This window comes from Micropterus dolomieu, linkage group LG10 (genome assembly GCF_021292245.1).
Source record: "Micropterus dolomieu isolate WLL.071019.BEF.003 ecotype Adirondacks linkage group LG10, ASM2129224v1, whole genome shotgun sequence".
Lineage (NCBI taxonomy): Eukaryota > Metazoa > Chordata > Actinopteri > Centrarchiformes > Centrarchidae > Micropterus > Micropterus dolomieu.
This window is the reverse complement of record NC_060159.1, coordinates 19,960,091-19,981,422: the sequence shown is the minus strand read 5'-3', so window position 1 is coordinate 19,981,422 and position 21,332 is coordinate 19,960,091. Positions and strand designations below refer to the sequence as shown.

At 37.9% G+C, this 21,332-nt stretch overlaps 1 protein-coding gene across 8 annotated transcripts in view; it reads left to right on the top strand.

Moving 5' to 3' along the window:
* The window catches only part of ptprk (protein tyrosine phosphatase receptor type K), a 120,210-nt gene extending 103,550 nt beyond the window's left edge, over positions 1-16,660 (top strand). For 2 of the 8 annotated variants that reach the window (XM_046060118.1, XM_046060123.1), the window contains 16 exons: positions 1,703-1,890; positions 3,250-3,349; positions 4,010-4,086; positions 5,479-5,496; positions 6,088-6,124; positions 6,239-6,336; positions 6,700-6,816; positions 7,050-7,204; positions 7,341-7,476; positions 8,259-8,408; positions 9,262-9,435; positions 11,086-11,217; positions 11,966-12,091; positions 12,200-12,363; positions 12,852-12,987; positions 13,655-16,660. In XM_046060118.1, coding sequence (XP_045916074.1) covers positions 1,703-1,890; positions 3,250-3,349; positions 4,010-4,086; positions 5,479-5,496; positions 6,088-6,124; positions 6,239-6,336; positions 6,700-6,816; positions 7,050-7,204; positions 7,341-7,476; positions 8,259-8,408; positions 9,262-9,435; positions 11,086-11,217; positions 11,966-12,091; positions 12,200-12,363; positions 12,852-12,987; positions 13,655-13,708 — 1,862 coding nt within the window. In that variant the 3' untranslated portion in view covers positions 13,709-16,660. The remainder of the gene's footprint in view (positions 1-1,702; positions 1,891-3,249; positions 3,350-4,009; positions 4,087-5,478; positions 5,497-6,087; positions 6,125-6,238; positions 6,337-6,699; positions 6,817-7,049; positions 7,205-7,340; positions 7,477-8,258; positions 8,409-9,261; positions 9,436-11,085; positions 11,218-11,965; positions 12,092-12,199; positions 12,364-12,851; positions 12,988-13,654) is intronic. The other 6 variants (XM_046060124.1, XM_046060120.1, XM_046060125.1 and 3 more) reach the window with 4 other exon arrangements.
* Positions 16,661-21,332: the final 4,672 nt, after the last annotated feature.

The following is a 21,332-nucleotide window of genomic DNA, read 5'->3' as shown; positions in this document are numbered from 1 at the left end:
CAGAGTCACTTGAGTATCTACCACCCATGTTTTTCCCGTGTAGGCTTGTTTTGTTGCCGATACCCCAGTCTGAATCGTGAAAGCTGTAGTGTTTGCCAAGTTGGATGGTACTGCAGCTCCAGCGTTGCACTGCAATGTGTTTATCTTTAGTTTAGTATAGTGTTGACACTGCTGCATGAGTTCTAACATACCCTTAAGGGCTACACAATGCCACCAAACTGTGTTAATTAACTGTTCCATTGCCTCTAATCTGGAGTGAAGGCTGCAGTTACAATCTGTCTTGGCCAATCACATCACAGAGCTGGAAGAAGTAACAGGAAGTAGCAAATTAAGAGGCTGTGTCGGGTCAAGTTTACTGTTAATTGGCCTGACGAGGGGCTTTACAAACCTTTAACTATCAGTAATGAGCTAACATTTCCTCGGAGCAGAAAAAAGCATCAGTTGGATGAAATAAACAGTGTCAGTTAATAAACAGTAGTGAAGATGAAATCAGTCGGTTGTGTTGCAGCCCCAAGCTACTCTATTATACAACCTGTCAGTCTGTGCATTACTACTGCCAACTCACATTATCCCCCACAGCACAGAAACATTCACCTGGAACTTCTGCAGCAATTTGATCGCATAATTACGTGCAACTGAAATACTTTTTTAATGTACAAGCTTCCAAAATGCAGATTTAGTTATTATATCATAAATGTTGTCCTCACTATGTGAGTAGTAATAATTCAAGTTGCAGCCTATCTGCACTATATACATAGCAGGTGATTGCTCATCTGTGATTTAGATGGATTGTTTAATTCTCAAATTGTATAATAGGTGTATCAGTGTGTTGAAATATGTTCATGTGGTGAATTTGGTAAATATTAAATAAAACCGATACATATGGAAAGTGTAGAAAGCTTGGAATAGCACCATGAAATATACATGAAGCAGCAGTTACTGAAGAAAGTAATGGAGTTGTAAATAGCAGCAGATGATACCACTAGAGGGCATTGCAGTAGAGCTGTGTCTTTTTTGTTGCTATAGGTGATGTTTTAGTAAAGTGGCAAAGTTCACATCATGTTCAACACATATGATATATTTGTTGTCTTCATTTTGTGGTCATGCTCCATTGTTTTGTGAGATCATCTGCTCTTTCTTTGTCTCATCCGTTATGTATAAACCTTTGAGGTCCTTGGAGATCGACCACAGTTGTCAAAGTAACCTATAGTTCATGTTACTAACAAAACTTCTAATCCTGCCGTTTGACTAAACCTTTATACTCTTTTCTTTTTCTGCTGCTTTGACACTTAGTTCCAATCACAGGTGAGTATAGACAAAGAAAAAGTAACCAATGGTATTTTTGGTTTGAAGAAAATGCAAAAGAAAATTTATGGTAATAGTTTAAAGCCAGCATGTAGTACTGGTTTTGGGAAAACACAAATTATTGTTTTGGAAATCTTATATAGGTAAAAGTAATATTTTCTCTTCAAGCCAGTAATAAGTGAATGTACATTAGTTTACACTTCCTACTGTAACTTACAAATCCCTGGAATTTGTTTTATACTGCCTGATTCATCCTTCCGACCAGATAAAAAAAAAAAAAAATTCAGTTTTATGTTTTTACAGTGGATGGCCCCTTTAGTGAAAACACTTGATACATGCAATGCAACTTTGGCTAATTTGCAATTGAATTGACCCGTACTTTCTTCTCTTCTTGTAGATGAGAACCACAGCGCCTCTGCAGCAGAGAACAGCAGGCTTCTGGATGTTCCTCGATATCACTGCGAAGGAACTGAATCTCCTTATCAGACAGGACAGCTCCACCCTGCCATCAGAGTGGCCGACCTTCTGCAGCACATCAACCTAATGAAAACATCTGACAGCTACGGCTTTAAGGAGGAATATGAAGTAAGATTATTATTAGCAGTGCTTTTATTAGTAGTACTAGTAGCAATAACAGTAGTATTAGTACCCTGGTTGGTTACAGTAACAAAAGTGGCAGTGTATGTATTACTTGTAGAAGTGGTCATGTTCATGTTTTTAGAACTAGTGATACAAATGTTATTACCTTACATATAACCCTGACATGGATATTTATTTATTATGATCCTATTTTGGAAGAGTTGACTTATTAAGTTATCTTAAAGATGTGGTATTATGCTCATTTTCAGGTTCAAAATCTTGTACCAGAACAGGTTTCCATGGTTTAATTTTCACACTTTTTTTTGTCATACTGCACATTGCTGCAGCTCCTCTTTTCACCCTTTGTTGAAGGCTTCATTTTAACTATGGAGTAATACATCTTGTCTCTAAATGATCTTTGTTGAGAGTTGCACATGCACAGTTCCTAGTTAAGGCCTAATAGCCAATCAGAAGCAGAGAAGGGTGGGACAGTGAGAAGCAAACATGGCTTTGTTTCAGCTGTACATGTTGCCGACCATCTTGACTGGAGGAGGAGTTTCAGAGTGGTGAGTTATTGATCTGCAACAAAAGTATCTTTCATCCATAAAGTTTTAACTGAGCTCTGTCTCTACATCACAGTAACAACTTTATGTCCATTGAGTATCTGGAGGGTAGCTAGTGTTTGGTAGGGAGAGGAGAGGTGTGTGCTTGAGCTCAGTGTTTTTCCACCAGTGTTTTTGAGGGCGTGTTGGAGTAGCCGCTTGGCGAGCTTTCTTCCCTGTGTTGTCACAGGGATGAAAGGGAAGCGGCTGGACTACAAATGAGCTGTTTTCAGGCAGTTCAGAGCAGTGTTTTCTGTGGGAGATGGGAACTCCCTTTGGGGTGGACTTTGGGCTTTTTCACTTTGCAAACCTATTACATGCACAAAAAAGATATATAACTCAATAAAGGAGAGAGAAAAAGCCAATAAGCATAATACCACCTCTTTAAATGTATTGTACACACATTTTATAAATGTAAAGGACAACTGTACAAGTTTTTTTTATAAAACATCAATGGTACTTTATTTGATGTTTTGGCTTTACATTAAAATGATAAAATAATAATAAGGTTGAATTGCCTCTTAATTTGAGAGTATTTTTCTCCTTATTGACAAAACAATCAAAGAGCTACAAATGTTTTTTATGGTCCCCCTTTCTTTTGTATCTAATAAGCATTATGCCACCACTCATGCAACCATTGAATAAAGCCACTACAGCAAAAAAAATCATTCAAGTACTTCTTTCTGCTCAGAGTTATCCAGCAGGAATGTCATTTTAAAGAATCTATGACGTGTAATTTTCTTCCCTATTGTTTTGTCTGTTGTTGGTGATACAGAGCTTCTTCGAGGGCCAGTCGGCCTCCTGGGACGTGGCCAAGAAGGAGCAGAACCGCACCAAGAACCGCTATGGGAACATTATAGCATGTAAGCAAACAAGCTTTATTTATGTATGTTCACAACAGATAGGAAAATACGATGGGAACAATGGGAAATACGGGGGTAGATAGAGAAAAAATACCTACAATACATTTGGTTTTTAGAGATGTGTACTGATTTGGCTCTGTTGAGACTTTGCAAGAGGCTGTTACAGAGCGCTCTCACGTTTAGCTTCCAGCCTTTACCTGAGTATCTTCCCTGTCTACGATTATGTCCTTAGACTCACAAGATCAGAGTAAAATTTACTCAAATGATCTTAATCCACTGTCAGAGACATGAGAGTCTTAGTTATGTTGCATAGCTGCCTGAAAATGTTGGGACACGAGCATTTGTAATTGTATTTAAGTGTTGTCGCTTGTATATAATGCTTGTATATATAATTTAATTGGACCAAATGTTTTTATTTGTTCATGTACAGTTATTTCATATGTTTGTATTGAAATATTTATGTCAATAAACTAACTTACTGGTCATAGGGCAAGACAACCCCAAGAGAACCTGTTTTTCAAGTATACATCGTTATAGCATGAACTAGTGACAACAGTATACCATGAAACTTTATGACCATCAACTTAAAGCCTTTAGAGAGCCTTGGAACCATAAACTCCACATTGTTCCCCCTAAACATACAAATATGTCTTTCTTTAGATGACCATTCAAGGGTTATTCTCCAGCCCATTGAAGATGACCCCTCCTCCGACTACATCAACGCCAACTACATCGATGTAAGTGGAAACGCATCGAATGCTACTATTGGCTCCCAACGAAACCAACGAAACCACACTCCCTCGCTCGTATGTCAGGCCTCTATACCTTTATTGCGTCTACCAGTCATCCATCGAACCATTATACGCATCCAGCCACCCCGAAAACACATCATACATTCAGCACATGTGTCTTTCTCAGGTGTCAGTTCTGCTGTCTTTCTCCATGTATTCGTGTATCTGTCCATTCTGAATATACCATGGTATCCTGATACAGCCAGTTTAAATTACAACTTAGTCTGTATGCGTTACAACAATAGATATTTAGTCATCATTTGGATTTAGTAGGCCTTGCTGGGAATGCAAGCATTATTTATATATTGCTACAAGCTATACAAAGAGAGATGTTATTTCTGTATTATCTGACTTTCTACCACCTTCATGTCTGCATTATGACTATGCAGCTGCAGTGACTTCAGGAAGTTTTTATACAGATTAAACATATGAGATACGTGTTAATTAGTGAGCTTTGGAGGTGCTGGTAGGCAGACTTTGTTACCGATAGACAAAATCAGCCTAGCTGTTTTCTCCTGTTGCAAGTTTTTATGCTAAGCTAAGCTAACCGGCTGCTGGGGCTAGCTTCGTATTTATTGTACAGACATGAGTGGCATCGATTTTCTCATCTAGCTCAAGGCAGGAAAGTGAATAAGAGTATTTCCTTTAAGTCAGTGCATCTAGTCTTAATTGCATTTATCTTTTAACTGGCCCATCCTTCCAGTCATCCATTTTATTTAAATGCCTTTAATTTTTGCTCAGTTGTTTGTCTGTACTTTCACTCAATAACACAATCTAAATACACATCCATCTTTTTCCATCTTCACCTTTTCACTTTTCTGTCACCTTTACAGCAATCACCTGCATGTTAGTCTCACACATTGTGCTTTTTTTAAACGCTAATACTGCTTATAGCATTTTCTATATTATCATTAACTGTCATTAAAACGATCCCATGCATGCTACCACTCACATTCAGCTAGAATTAGAATGAATAGAGTGGACACTCCCTGGTGTATCCAGCTAATCTCTGTTGGTACAGCTGTAGTTAGAAGAGAGACAAAGAAAGCTTGAATGTCAACAGCAATAAATATCTTTAATGCTTGTTAAATGAGATTGTAATCAATCAGCTTTCTGCTGGAGACCTCTGTGCTTTGGCTGTAAGGTGGTCAAATTACATCAGGAAGTGTCCTTTCTTATTCAGTCTAATCCTAAATTTCAGATCATGTTTTTTTTCTGCATGTCCTGTTCAAACTTCCATTATGTGAATGCAACTTTTCTTTTTCTGATTGACACTCACTGACATTGTTGTGCTTTCTTTCTTCCACTCGTTCTTTCTGCCTGTGGCTTGGGCTATAGATTTGGCTGTACAGGGATGTAAGTATCGCTGTGGATTCTTTCATTCACGCCCCTCAACCTTTTACACTTATTCGCCTGTACATCCATTCACACAGCCACCATTAAATGCATCGAGTCATGTTGTCCATACATTTTGAAATGCTGAGGCCTCTGCTGCGTGAAAGATTTCACTCCATCTTGCCCTCCCGCCAGTCTTCCTTACATCCCACTGTGTGCTGTAAATTTGCCACCGCTTTTTACACCTTACAGTTGTCATAAAGGTGACAGGCATCAATGTAGCCATCTATAGATTTTGGTAGGGCCTTACTTTGGGCTTAATAAACAAACAAAGAGTTCTCCCACATCCCATCACCTTGATGAGACTTTTTATGAATACACATAAAATGCATTGCAAGTCAACATCAAAAATGACAATTACATGTCAAAATATTTCTGTGAACTTTACTGTAAACTTCTTTGAGAAGAGATCTCCATTGTTTTTAGTGTCACAGGTACAAGCCAACAGATTAGTTTTGACAGTTGTGACATTGCACTGTGGACGTCTCCAACTGTGCTAAAAGACCGTTTTTATGCATATTGAGTTGTTGTGTTATGTTGTCATGTTTTCAGGGCTACCAGAGACCAAGTCACTACATTGCTACTCAGGGTAAGAGACTGCAAGGCTGTCAAATGCATCCTACAGTACAAATTCATAACTTTTTTTTTACACAAAGCAATCATACAAAGTACTGAATATGTGTCTTTGCGTATCTGTGTGAAGGTCCTGTTCATGAGACAGTGTATGACTTCTGGAGGATGGTGTGGCAGGAACAGTCAGCCTGCATCGTCATGGTGACCAATCTGGTGGAAGTTGGAAGGGTAAGTTTTTTTTTTCCTCTCTTCGGTACTTTTATTGTATATTTTTAGTTTTTTAATTACGTTTTGCCTTGCAAAGTTTATTCAGGGCCCTTGACAAAAGAAACTGTGAATCAGAATTATGAAACACTTTGAAGTAGCTGTAACACGTGTGCTAGAAAGATATTCAAGCATTTTATTGTTTAATGGTGTTGTCATTTGAATTTACGCTAATGGTAAAAATGTAGATCGGCTGAGTGGTTACATTATATTTTTTATATTGGATAAGAAGCTATATCTGCCTCTTGATCAAGGTCTTTGAACATGTTTTATCACAATAATACAATATTTGGTGAAATACTAATCTTAAAATAAAATTTTCCACAGGTTAAGTGCTATAAGTATTGGCCAGATGATGCCGAGGTGTACGGAGACTTCAAGGTGACTTTTGTGGAGGTCGAACCTCTTGCTGAATATGTGGTTCGCACATTTACACTGGAGAGGGTGAGTGATATTTTTTTAGCTTAAAATTTGCATAATGTCTGTCATTTTGCATTTATTTTGTGTTTAGCATAATTTACAGTATTTCAAAATATTTACATTTGTAATTCTAATTACCGATTAAACTAACGAGTTGAATCATACTCTGTGTATGACTCGTATTCAATGGAGGGAACATGAAATATGAACTAGACATGTACTATAATGAGTCCTAAACATGTCTTGTCTTTACTCAGCGTGGTTTCAACGAGGTGCGAGAAGTCAAGCAGTTCCATTTCACAGGCTGGCCTGATCACGGAGTTCCATATCACGCCACAGGACTACTTTCCTTCATCCGCAGAGTTAAAATCTCCAATCCACCTTCTGCTGGACCAATTGTGGTCCACTGCAGGTACAAACATACATGCAGACCTTTATATAATCTACCACATATGATTAATATGAACCCTTACGTCTGTAAGTCAAATAATTAAAAAAATGTCTTGTCAATCATTTGACATAAAAAACAATTCTGTTTCTCTCTGCAGTGCTGGAGCAGGGCGTACAGGCTGTTTCATAGTCATTGACATCATGTTGGACATGGCGGAGAGAGAAGGAGTGGTCGACATCTACAACTGTGTGAAGGCTCTTCGCTCCAGGAGGATCAACATGGTACAGACTGAGGTGACTGCATTACCCATCCTCCATCTGCATCCACATCTTAGAATATACTCAATAAAGAATAAACCCTCACTGTAAGACTCAGCCATCAGCATGGTGCAGGCTGAAGTGATTACATCGACCCATTCACCAACATGTCATCTCACTATATAAACACAATAACATATAATTTAATGTAATATATATAAAAGACACTTTTTTCCATGGATTTAAAAAATATTACTTTGGCGCCATCCAGTGGATTGGTTACCAAAACAAAACAGGAAATCACAACACTCAAAGCCCAAACCATGGAAAGCTCCATACATTCTTTCATGGACACTCTTTGTCCATGTTGTAATCATTATCATACTGTAGTAATTTCTATACTGTCTTTTAAAATTATAGAAATAAAATCTGTTACAATCCAGCCGGTCATGTCATCCATCAGATAACAATGTACATTCACATCTATTCACCAAAGCAGCCTTCAATTCACTCTGTGTCTGTTCATTGAATTGAAGCTGCAGTCATTTGCTTGAAAGATCAAAAAAATACAATTTCCTGAAGTCAGGTAAACCAAAACTTGACAGTCATGATCTTCTCATCTTATTCGTAGCGCCATCTCCCATCCGTCATCCCTCACTCACAAAGTCAGCGTGCTCGCTTTCAGTTTGTATCACAGTTGTGTGTGTTATCCGTGTCACAGGTTGTTGTGTCTTTTACCGTTTGCCAATGTTTTTATCTAGTATTGAAAGATGTGTATGTATATGGTGATGTGCATGTTTTGAATTATATGTCTTCAGGAGCAGTATATATTCATTCATGATGCCATACTAGAGGCTTGTCTATGTGGAGAAACAGCCATACCAGTCTGCGAGTTCAAAGCTGCGTTTTATGAGCTGATCCGTATCGACTCGCAGACCAACTCGTCACATCTGAAGGACGAGTTCCAGGTAAACCGAACTGTAATCTGGATCTTGAACCCTTAAAATGTCACTTTTCACGATGTTAATGTAGGAACTTCACAGTTTTTTTTCCGTCAAGAAGAACAGATGCTGCGAATTCATATCACTTACAATGCATTAACACAAAACAAATATCAAAATGTCTTAGTATACTCATGCAGCATCTAAGCAGTAGATTTAGCAATATGTTGATAAATTGATCAGCTTCTCAATCTACTCCTGGCCTTTCTCAAATTCTCAACCCTAAAATTTATCCTTTAGTTGCAACCCAGAAGCAGCCGTCAGAAGCAATTAAAAACAACGTTATCAGTACAACATGTATGTTTAAATAAAGACTTTTCTGTACAACTGAATTTAAAGTTTCTGTTTACATTTAACAATAATTACCAAAATGCACTGTGTGTACCTTTGAGGCCTGACAAAATGTGTTGAATGCATTGAATTACATAAATAGCATTTGTAGAGACACTTTTTAAGCATTTTAAATCCTGCATTTAATTGCTAACAATCTTCCTCATCTTTGCCTTTGCTGGCGCTTTTCTGTATGTTTTGGTGCGTTACTGCCACTAACTGTTGCATCAGTGGAATAGCATGACAAACAGCACAACCATGATACAAAGTAAAAACAGTGCTCCATAGTGCTACTAGCGGTCAAAAACTCCACCAGGTATCGTTAACGTACCAGCAACATTAGTTATGGGCACCTGTTTTTTTAGCACAGGATATATTTCCATCTTAATGGGATCCACCTTTGCATCCTGAATTTTGCACTGGAAAGTAGAGTGTTAACAACATAAAACTGTGCTTATGCACTAACTTATACTTCCCTCTCTTTGTCCAGACGTTAAACTCGGTGACTCCTCAGCCTCAGCCTGAAGACTGCAGTATTGCATTGTTGCCTAGAAACCAAGATAAGAACCGCTTTATGGATGGCCTTCCTCCTGATAGATGCCTTCCCTTCCTCATTACAATAGACGGAGAAAGCAGCAACTACATCAATGCTGCTCTGATGGATGTAAGTCTATAACACGCGCACATGCTTATACAGTAAGGTTGTGTTATTTTCAACACGTCAAGCTAGAGTAGTTTGGGACATTTCACACCGCGTGTGTTCTTTTTTGATGCGAAAATAGCCTTTTAGACTAGCAGATGTGTTGCTTTTAACACCATTAAATGTGAAAAAGTAAAAAAAAAAAAAGATAAATAATATATAATGTTTGTTGTCCCAAACTGCAATCACATATTTGTTGAAAATGATACACTTTTAAAAACTCACACAAATGACAATAAAGAGAAACACATGTACATTCATATATTTATGCACATATGTTTATACAACAACACTCACACACATTCTCACACACACACACACACAGACTCCCCTCCCTGTTTGTGTGATGCTGTGTTTGTGGTTTTAGCAGCAGAAGGCTAGAGACAAATCCAGGTTCTGAAAAGACCACTAGCTTCTCTGGCCACCACCCAATCTTTAACAGCCTCATCGTTGCAGGACATTGTTTATATTGGCAACAGCTGACATTGTCTCAACTTTTTGCCCATGTACTATGACTTCAAAAACAAAGTCATTAAGTAGGTAGACATTTAAGGTAAGATTGTGATATCTGGTCATTGTAAGACATAATTAGAATTTAATGTTTATTGGCAGGTCTGTTCTTATAGACATTATACATTAGAGATGAAAATATAATATGGCTGTGGGCTGTAGATACATTATGTGAGTTTATGATAATGGTTGAAACGCAAAATGTAATACATGCATGGTGTGGAAAGAAACCTGGCTTCTCTCCAACAAAAATACTGCAAGTGCTATAAAACTTATGGAATTCAGTCCAATTTTTAAAGTTTACCTTTCAAGTTTAGTTACTTACCTTTTGGCCTCTCTCTAACCAAGCTGTCAGAAGAGTTCCAGGTAACGGGATTTTACTTCAAATCTCCAATACTGGATTTGTTTCATGGCTTCAGTGTCGTTCTGCCTCCAGGTTTATGTTTAGCAAAGCCATTTACTCCCTAAACCCTAAACCTGACCCCGACCGTCCTCACGTTAGATCCTCCTCGTCATTACAAGTCGCCAGAGTCATTCATATCCATGTCACACACGTGGCTGCGCATTTTCATGTAGGGTGAGTTGGGCTCAGTTCACTTTCAGTTCAGCCAGTTCATTGTGTCAGAAGAAAGTCTTTTTGGCGATTTTCTCTTTTATCTTCTGACTGACAAATTTGCCATTAGAGACATTTGTAATGTGAACTTAAATTGAACATCAAGTTAACTGACCCTATTAGATCTAGATGTAGCTTTAGTGTTTGTACATGCAATGCCTTCTCCTCACCGTCACAATTGATGAAGCCCCCTGCATGATCATGTGACCAAACATCACCTGTGTTGCTTGCTGTCCCACTCTGCTGTTTGTGTTTTGATGTGTGCGTATGTTTGAGAGAAAGAAAGAAAGAAAGATGTAATACAAAACAAGGATAAAGATATTTTGGGAACAAAACAGATCTGCAGAGATGAAGAATGTATATAAAAAGCAAAACATTCTGCTTCATTATGCTGGACAAAACCCCCCCCCACAAACAATTTATGTTTGTGGACGAAATGACACCGCTGTGTGTACGAGAGACCTGACCTTCTTTTTGTTTGTTTCCTGCAGAGCTACAGGCAGCCTGCTGCATTCATCGTTACCCAGCATCCTTTGCCTAACACTGTCAAAGATTTTTGGCGTCTGGTTTACGACTACGGATGTACCAGTTTGGTGATGCTGAATGAGATTGACCTGGCTCAGGTACTTCACGTTTCTGTTGCCTTAGTATCTTAATCCTTTTATTATGTCAAAGATCTGTTGCTGCTTTTTTGTTTCTGTGTGGATGATATTTTAGAGATATAAAGCTTTCATCCAACAACATCAATACAGCGATGTAACTTTTAATAACTTTATTATACTGTAAACATACACCTACTCCATACCCGTATACATGGACACAAATACACTTGCATTATAAGCAATAAAGGGAGGAAAACAAACCCTCATGTCTGATATATAATTGTCGTCTGGAAAGTATCATCCTTTATTATTGACAAAATTCTTACTGGATTGTATGTTTTAATGTTTACACTGAGCCATTCTTAAAGCTGTGAGGTATAAACTCTTGCACACCACACTGGAATTATTTCTATGGTCAGCTGTATCAAATAAAAATCCAATTAAACTCCAGTCTGTGAACCGAGAGGAACCTTTTATTATGCTGAAGAAGATAATCCCGTCCAGCACTATTTGTATTAAAAGGCTAATATTGCCTTAAAATGTCGGTCTTGCCTCAACAACAACTTCATACCAAAGTCAGCGTATATGAACAGAATAGAATACAACTTTAGTATATACATGAGTAGAAAGTTGTCATTTGCTCAAGCATGCCTAAAATAGGCATAAATCATATAATCTTACTATAGAGGTAATAGTAGGAGTGTTTAAAGCTTTACATTTTGCATTTCTCTATGTTATGTTTCCAAATACTGTTACTGTTTCCTGCCAGGGTTGTCCCCAGTACTGGCCAGAGGAGGGCATGTTGCGTTATGGTCCTGTCCAGGTGGAATGTATGTCCTGCTCAATGGATTGTGATGTTATCAGTAGACTCTTCAGAGTCTGCAACCTCACCAGGGTGAGTCGATTCATTTTGCGTATTTTTTTTGGCAGAGGGTCAAGACAAGACTCTTGTTTCACAGAATCCATTCCTCTAAATGTGTGTGTTTGTTGTTTGACCTCTCAGCCTCAGGAAGGCTACCTGATGGTTCGTCAGTTCCAGTACCTGGGGTGGGCGGGACATAGAGAAGTCCCCGCCTCCAAACGCTCCTTCCTCAAACTTATCCTGCAGGTCGACCAGTGGCAGCGCGAGGGAGAGGAAGGAGAGGGAAGAACCATCGTGCACTGCCTGTGAGTACACATAAGAAATGCATATTTGTATCTCCCTCTTCCATTTAGCAAGAGTGTGTTAAAAAAAATCGGCAGCTTTGTAAGCAACAAAAGAGCATTCTGTTGACTGAAAGTGGGAAAAATTAAGTGAAGATGAAAAGAATATAAAAAAGGTTGCCAAATGTGCCTAACATGTTTGTTTAGACTGAATCTAGCAATGGTCTAATAAGGACTGACAGTATATCTCTTGAGGAATGGTAGTTAGTACCATTTACCTTGGCAGCATTTGGGGATTATTATAAAAAGTGTCACTGAAACTCACTCAGAGTGACACTTAACTTTTACCAGAAGGTCTTTTTTATCTGATGACGCACACATTTTACAGACAAGTAGGATGAATTGTTCCAAAATCAGTGCCATCAACACTGTGAGAGGTGACAAAACTACAAAGAAATATTAAATTGTGAATTTTCTCACATATTTCTGTATCATTGTCCGGATTTTTACAGAAATGGAGGTGGGCGTAGCGGAGTTTTCTGTGCCAGCAGCATCGTGTGCGAGATGGCCAAGAGACAGAGTGTGGTTGATGTCTTTCACGCCGTAAAGACCTTGAGGAACAGCAAACCCAACATGGTGGATACTCCGGTGAGTTAGCGAGAACGGGAGACAAAGAGAGTGAGAGTAACAGAGAGAGATGAGAACCTAAAAGTTTGGTTTGGTTTATTGACAACATTTAAAGTATATATATAAACATGTTTCCACCAGTCGTTATATAGAAGGAGACTGGCATTGAATGTCGGACATTAAGATATACTGTATATTATAAGTACAAAAAGCTGTGAAACAAGATGAAGTTGAAGTTTATTATCTCCACATTCTATGAGGGAGTACTATCTAGCAGCCATTGTTTAGTCCTTGCTTTAAAGAGTGGAGGATTTGACTCTTAATTAAAAAAGGTAGTTTATTCCTCTCTATTGCACAAGCCTGCAACACTGGCTCTGATGTTATGGCTGTTGACATCCCCCACATTCTTAAAATAATTATAAAAGTAGATAGGAGCACTGCCATTTAAAATCCTATAAACAATATTTAATTAAATATTCATATTTTATTTGAAACTTCATAATTAAGTATAAAGTGATGTATGAAAGTTGTTTTACATGATTATGAATGAAAATGGCTCTAGTTAAAACAGAAAAGAAAGAATTTATTATTCATCTGCTCTGATTTGTGGCGATATTTGCAAAGTAAAGCCAAAATGTCACCACCCACATATTAATTTCAGTTTACGCTTCTTTTTGTCTGTCTACAGGAACAGTATCGGTTCTGCTACGACCTGTCACTGGAGTTCATCGAGTCCTCCTAAACAAAGGAGAGAAGAGGAGGAGGTGAACATCTTTTCACTTCCCGTGTGTTTGATCCTTTTGCTTTTCGCCTGGTCCCGACTCCCCTCTGTGGTGGCCGTCCTGTAGCACCCATTTTGCGTCAGTACAAATGGCACAAGTGAAATTGGCTCCTTGCACAGTGTTGTAAAGCATCCAAACAAAGGGAAGAGTTCAGACTTTTAACAGAAGGAGCTGCTGGGAGTGCAACAGAGGGAGAGATGTTGCTCCTTATACTCCTTTACGCTTATTGTACAGCTTTTTGAGTGCCAGCGGGCCCCTGTATGTTTTGGACCCCATTTAAATGTTTAATGTCTCACCACAACCCCTCGCCCCCACCCTTCCCCTCCCCTCCCATGGACTTTTCATCTGCAGTACTCAGTGTGCACTGTAGATGTCTCCCTCCTCCCTTGCAAGCGGCAAACACAGCTTTCGAATAACTGCAAGTTTTCAGTGGCCCCACATTCCTGCTCTCATGCTAATTTCTGAGTAACTTAACAGTGTTGGTTGGGTATCTCATCATGGTGATGTTTGAATATTTGAGCCAGTACTTTTGTACAAAAACAAGTTACTTAAAGTTACAGCCTGGCCAAACTCTGTGAAAGCTTCTGTTTTCTACTTCATACATCAGCAGCATCTTCATGTTACTTTTCTGGTCATTTCAGTCAGTTAAGTGCTTAATTGCCCCTTTGAACCCATTTTATATTGGTGGATTGTCAGACAACAGAATACATAAACAGAAATTAAAATATAAGTTTGCCAATTAGACAAAGCACCATTAAAGAAAGACTGACAATGAAACAAAAACAGAAAGTTTACACAGGGAGTATTAAGCTTTTAGATTTTTTTTTTTTTATGATATCATGAAGTGTCAACTTGAAAAATGTGTAGGATTATCACTCAAATGTATACGTTGAAAGAAAAGTGATACATGTAATTGTTTATGTTTTCTGCAGCCATTATCAGCTGCAGAGTAGTTTCTTTCCGACTGCTTTTGTTGCGGCATTTACTGATTTACCGGACAAAAATTTTGAAGTGTCCTTTGTACCCCAAATTGTAAAAGAAAAAAAATTTAACACTTGAGATTTTGTTCAACCATGTTACATTAGCATAATCGTGTTTGTTTCAGGGCTGGGCCCAATGCACTTTCAATTCTGCCAATACACAAATGGGATATTTTATCTCAAAACTCAAATATGAATAGAGATTTGGCTCATTTACTCTTAGAAAAGGCTGAGAGTAGATCCTCTTCAATGAACAGGTGACGGTTTTCATTTATGGCTTGAATGGAATTGGAAGTGAACTGACCCCAGGCCTCATTTGTTTTGTGCACTGGTGGCCAACACTTTTTTGTTTGTTTGTTTTTATTATTATTTTGTAGCTGATGTTTATTCATAAGCCAAAGACTTTGTGTAAATATGTCTATATGGATAAAGCACATTGTTTGTATTTATTGTTTGTTTACTTGCATTGCTTGTAAGAACAATCATTCTTCATTCCACGTTTACTCTACCACCAGCGTTTCTTAAACTCAGGGGTCGGGACACAGAATGGGCTGCAAGTCTCTTTCCTCTGGAGTACTGAGAGAAGTAGTATGACCTAATGAGCCCACAGTGGGTCCAGAGGTAAGAGGCTCCATCTGCTCAATTTGGATCCATGAAGAAAAGTTTAAGAACCCCTGATAGAAGCTGTATATTAAAGCATTAGATGTAGTTTTTCAGTATTTAGGTGGAATTCAGTAGTATTGTCTTGTTTTCACTTAATGAAACTCTCTGTGATGTTACTGTGGTTTATTTGTGTAAAAGCCCCATTGCTCTGTTTGTGGTCAGTAGAACATCAGTGCATTTTTATGCACAGAGTATTTTGGATAATAGCTCCTATCCCTCTTAACGTCTTAGTTGGGATAAGCTGTTTATCTTCATCCTGCTCACCATTATCCCAGAATACGCACGGACTCAGTGATGCAAACGGGCTTAGTGAGTGAAACACGCAGGACTGTGAAACAAAAAACATTTAATGTGCCTAATCATTTGAATTTCCTTGCATTTTAACAGCATCTTTGACCGCAAATCTTTACTGAATGCGTTCTCATGGACGATCAAAGGTTTGAATACCTTTTGGTCCATGATTCAACATGTTTTATTAATCAGAATGCTTCATGAATTCTTTGTGAGGCTTTACAGGCTTGCCGAACATCAGATGTGTTTCTGTTGTGCACAAACTGATTCAGAAAAAAATTAAAACAACTTTAATGTAAATAAAATAAAAAATAGTAGCCCAGGTCTACCATTAAGGATGTTATTGTAAATAGACTATCATGAGTACTCTAAAAGGCTCTATTGTAGAGATTCAGATGATGGATGCAATGTCAGAACATTAGTTCTGTTGTAGATAAAAAAACAAAGTCAGAGATTGTACTCCTGGGGGATTCGGCTTCAAATTTTGACAGATGTTGTTTAAAAAGCATTATAGTTTCCACTGAATACAGAACTGTATTCTGTTGGTGGAAAATTAAGTTTCTTTTTTTTTCTCTGGATTTCTGGTCTGACCCTAAGACGGGAGAGAAAATTCAGAGGCCGTAACGCTATGATAATACAGCTGTATATCTTCGTTGATGATGGTGTTTACCAGTTGGACAAAACTGTAGGCCATCTCTATGGCATGCAAAGAGAGAAAGATGAAGCAGTCAATGATAAGGGTGTTAAGAATGTTACCTAGACACATTAAGGGAACACTAAGGAGCAAATCCTGGTAAAATGCCCATAATTCCTCCTTCATAAATCTGAAGTAATGGCTACCCTAAAGAGTAGTGAATGAAGCAGGGATCTGGATGAGAGGCCAGTCTGATTATAGAATTGATATTCATGGTTCATAATTATTCTTGTCTGTAATGTTTGGCTTCTTTGCTGTAATAAAGACCACTTCTTTAATTAAAACTGGTGGGTGTGTCCTGTTGTTAGCTTACAATTAAGAGGATGCTAAGTTAAAAAAAGACAGATATTGGATGAAGTAGTTTCTGATATCTTCAACCAAAGTGTTCTGGACTATTAATGATATTCACACTATTACCCTTACACCCGGGCTTTTCAAATTCTGACACTGTGGGCCTCCCCTCAGACAAAGCTTGGGAAACAGCACCCCCCCACAGCATCTTTAGTTTACTTGGTTATTTTCGCTCAATTCCTGGATGCCTATGGGATCATGGGTATATCATTTGATCCTCAACATTTGAACCAAAATAGCCTAAAATTGCTGTTTGCATAACTTCTGACTACACCAAATAGTTTAAAAAAAGGTCTGTCCTAAGGCATTTATTAGTTTCTGACTCTGAGGGGAAAATAGTTCCCAAAAACTACTCTATCTCTGAACTCTCACACACGTAGCCTATTCTATGTGATCTCATTTTGATAACTAATGCAATAAGTAATGTAATATTGTTTCACTTCCATGCTCAGTGAATAACAAGCATATTGAGGTTGCAGTTAATCTAGTAGTTGTTATTATCATAACAAAAAACTATATACATAAATGTTATTTTTCTAAATCCCCATCATTGTGTAATGCACAAAAAATACATTTTCTCTACTTAATAAATTTATAAAAAAAATGGTGCCCATGCCAGGAATCTCTGTATATTTATGTCTGAATATGATTTACTCTAGCCCCTTGCTCATTATTTATTTTTATTTGATTATCATATGAATGGCTCAAGATTCTCTGCTCATGTATTTCTTTTATGTTATTATACTAACTTTTTTATTTTCAACAACATCTATTTTGTTGTTACTTCATATGGGTAATCAAATTTACCCTGTGTATAAACTAAAAACATCCTTTCTTAGGAGGTGTGATTTAGTATAGAAAGGATACCTTACTTGAATTGGACAGCATAGTTTATCACTGTAGGCTACTTATCTTGTGTGCGTTATAAAAAAAGCAAGTGTAAGTGCAGTCAGATTCTCTTAGCACCGTGGTTGAAAAAGTGTTTAGCAAAATTCTCTGTTTGACTATTCGACCGCAGCTTTGCGCTTATTAGTTCATACAGTTTGATGACATCACATAATTGTCAGCTCAACCTCAATCTAATTAGGCAGACAAAGTCGAAAACACCTGGTTGGGTGTACAGGCCCCCGCACCTGTATGTTGAAGGCATTCTAGCACTGAGACTTGTTGTGTCATGACGTTTTAAGTCCTCAATAGCACCTTTCAACTGCGGAAAGTAAAAAACAAAAATCAAATAAAGTCAGTAGCTGTGGCAATAATCCTGTGAATTGAAGTGCCATCTGTTTAGTAGTTGGGACAGCCTTCCCCTCTGGTCTGCTTGAGCACAACAACTTGTTGTTCTACTTTTGCAGCAGACATCGCTGCTTGTCATAGCAGGAAAACACAGGTGCAACCAATAAAATTAACAATGGCTAAAGTTCCACTGAAGTGTCCTTCACCAGTGTCATTGTAACTGGCATAACCAATATGACATGTAAATCATTAGTGTCATTAATCACACCTGTGCTTTTCATGCTAGTACACAAAATATTTGCCATGAAAGGTAACTGGTGGGCAGAGCTGTTACGCCAGCACAACTGGGAATACCTGTTCCCAGTGTTCCTCAAGCGCTTTAAGAAGGTCCACATCAGACTCCTCAGAGAGGATCTCTTCATGAACTGTGTTTGTGTTTACTTATTATTTTCCTTCTAACATTCTGTTTTGTTTTTGCAGTGTAGTTCATGTTTATTAGATAAAACACTACATGTAAACATATATTCGGTGCCTCTGCACTTTTCGCCACAGGCTGGGTCTCAGGTGGCACGCACAGGTGTTACAAATAACATTAACGATGTCACCATTCTAGTGAAGTCTCCTAGTAAGCCACTACAGTGAGCCAGCATGCACAATACCAAGACCTCTGAAACTGAAGAAGGGACACTAAGCAGTCCAGAGGGACATCATATATACAAGTTTTCACTTACTAAATGCTCCAACTACTTCAATATTAAAGTGGTCATATTATGCTAATTTTCAGGTTCAAAATCTGTAACAAATGTATCTTTCATCCATTAAGTTTTAACTGAGCTCTGTCTCTACATCACAGTAACAACTTTATGTCCATTGACTGCCTGGAGGGTAGCTAGTGTTTGGAAGGGAGAGGAGAGGCACGGACATCTTGTGACTGTGTGCTGCACCTCAGAGTGTTTTTCCACTGGTGTTTTTGAGGGTGTCGGAGTAGCTGATAGGCGAGCATTATGACGCGCATTTTGCTGTGTTGTCACAGGGATGAAAGGGAAATGGCTGGACTGCAAACAAGCTGTTTTCAAGCAGTTCAGAGCAGTGTTTTCTGTGTTAGATGTGAACTCCCTTTCTGCTGGACTTTGGGCTTTTTCACTTTGCAAACCTATTACATGCACAAAAAGGTGTATAACTCATTAAAGGAGAGGGAAAAGCCAAAAAGCATAATATGACCTCTTTAACTAATAGATAACTTAATTTATGTAATACTCACAGTTGTAACTGAGAGTGAATATTATAAGAAGCTTCACTTCGTTTGCCCCTGAGCAAGTGTTTTTCCATGTATTATAACACAGACGTGCATAGAGGATAAACAGCACTTAATTTGGGGTTTAGTAATTCCACATAAATAACCCTGCTTTTGAGATAAAATCCCACATGACTTGTCTGCTTTGTGGTACAGCTGCATCACCGAACCATTGCCAAACTCTCAGAAGAATGAAAGCGCTCTCTCTCAACCATGCTGTTTTCTTCAAAAAGTTTAATTTGCATAATTATTTACAACAGATGATTGATAGCAGTACTTAGAAGAGGCAAAATATACTGAACCACATTGATAAAGCAGGAAAATAATATAAATGATATAAATTGTTGAAACCATTTCAAAACCTTGCATTTAGAAAAGAAAGTTTACAATTCATTTATAGATAAATCTAGAAATGATATATTCAGCTTAAATTAATTTTACAAACACAAATTGACCTGTAGAATGCTGTAATACTGAGCAGCAATGAAACACTAAATAATACATTCATTTTCACTATCCTGCATGCTATCTGAAGATCTTATAAAATAATGTTGACAAAGGAATGTTAAACAACAAAAACATGGTCAAGAGCGGAAAATAGTTCCATTTAAATTAGGCATATATTATATATTTATATATGTATATTTCTGTACAAATACTGAATATTTGGCATTATATTTATCCTCATTATTGATATAACTAACGATTCAAAATAGTTTTAAGCTAACCACAAACCTTTTATGCTATCAAATTTTTCTCATGTCCTATTCAAAAACCCTTAAGAGGCCTTCTGTTATTTCTACCCACAGCCACGACACAAGACGTTTCTCCACCAAAGGCAAACAAACTTGTGACTGCTCTCTCCCCTCATAAAACACTTAATCATAAATAACAGCACAGATATAGAAACCTCCCAAGTTATAGTAGTGGACACCACATGCCTGAATATTCTGATTGAATTGTGATCGCTTGTCCAAGAATTGGTGCAGAGACGAGCGGTGGTGTAAAATGGTAGCCTACAACTATCCTTCAGAGGCAATGTAGACTGATTCACATTGATTCAGGCCCATAACACGATTTAAAAATGAAATAAGTCATAAAATCAACCTAAATAAAAAGAAGATTTAACAGCAATCAAGTATGAGAAAATGTTACATATAAGCATGTTGGGAAATACACTTATTCGCTTTCTTGGAGAGATGAAACTATCTAAATCCCTTTCACAGTCTGTACCATAAAGATGAAGCTGCAGCCAGGAGAGGGTTAGCTTAGGATAGCATAAAGACAGGAAACATGGAAACAGCTAGCCAACAGTCAGAAAGTAAGCCTAATAGCATCTCTAAAGCTCCCCAATTAAGACGTTATATCTTGTTTGTTTATTCCATACAAAAATCTAAGTGTAAAAATGAAAATTTGCAGTTATATGCTGGTTTATTCATTAGCCTTTATGGCAGACTAGCTGTTTCCCCTGTTTTAAGTCCATATGACTTAGCTAAGCTAACCATCTCTTAGCTGTAGCTTCATATTTAACCGGACATGGGGAAACAGGTAGTCACTGTGTCTGGTGAAGAAACCAGTTTATAACCCACATAAAATCCCCCCTAAAACCACAATTTGGTGTTTTTACACTTTTATTTTTGTAGGGATTAAACAGATATCTTAATTGCTGAGCTTTAGATGTGTTTTGTATTTTTGTAACTGTTTCCTCAGCGGTAAAATTCTAAAGCCAGACATTAACTTAGCCATAAAGACTGATAACAGTTAACTGCTAGTTTCTTGGTCAGGTGAACAGAATATTTTTAATATGGCCAGAAACCAGCAGGTTTTCATTTCACACAAAGAAGGTAAGGTATAATGAGTTAATAAGTGGGCTTTAGAGGTGCTTTTAGCTGGACGCTGTTACCTTTCGAGAGAGCCAAGCTAGCTGTTTCCCCTGGTTTGCAGTCTTTATCCTAAGCTACGCTAGTCGGCTGCTGGCTGTGGCTTCATATTTAGCGTTAAAAAAAAGCAAATATGCATATTTCCCAAAATGTCAAGCTGTTACTTCAAGCAGCTCAACAACCACCTAAACCTTACTA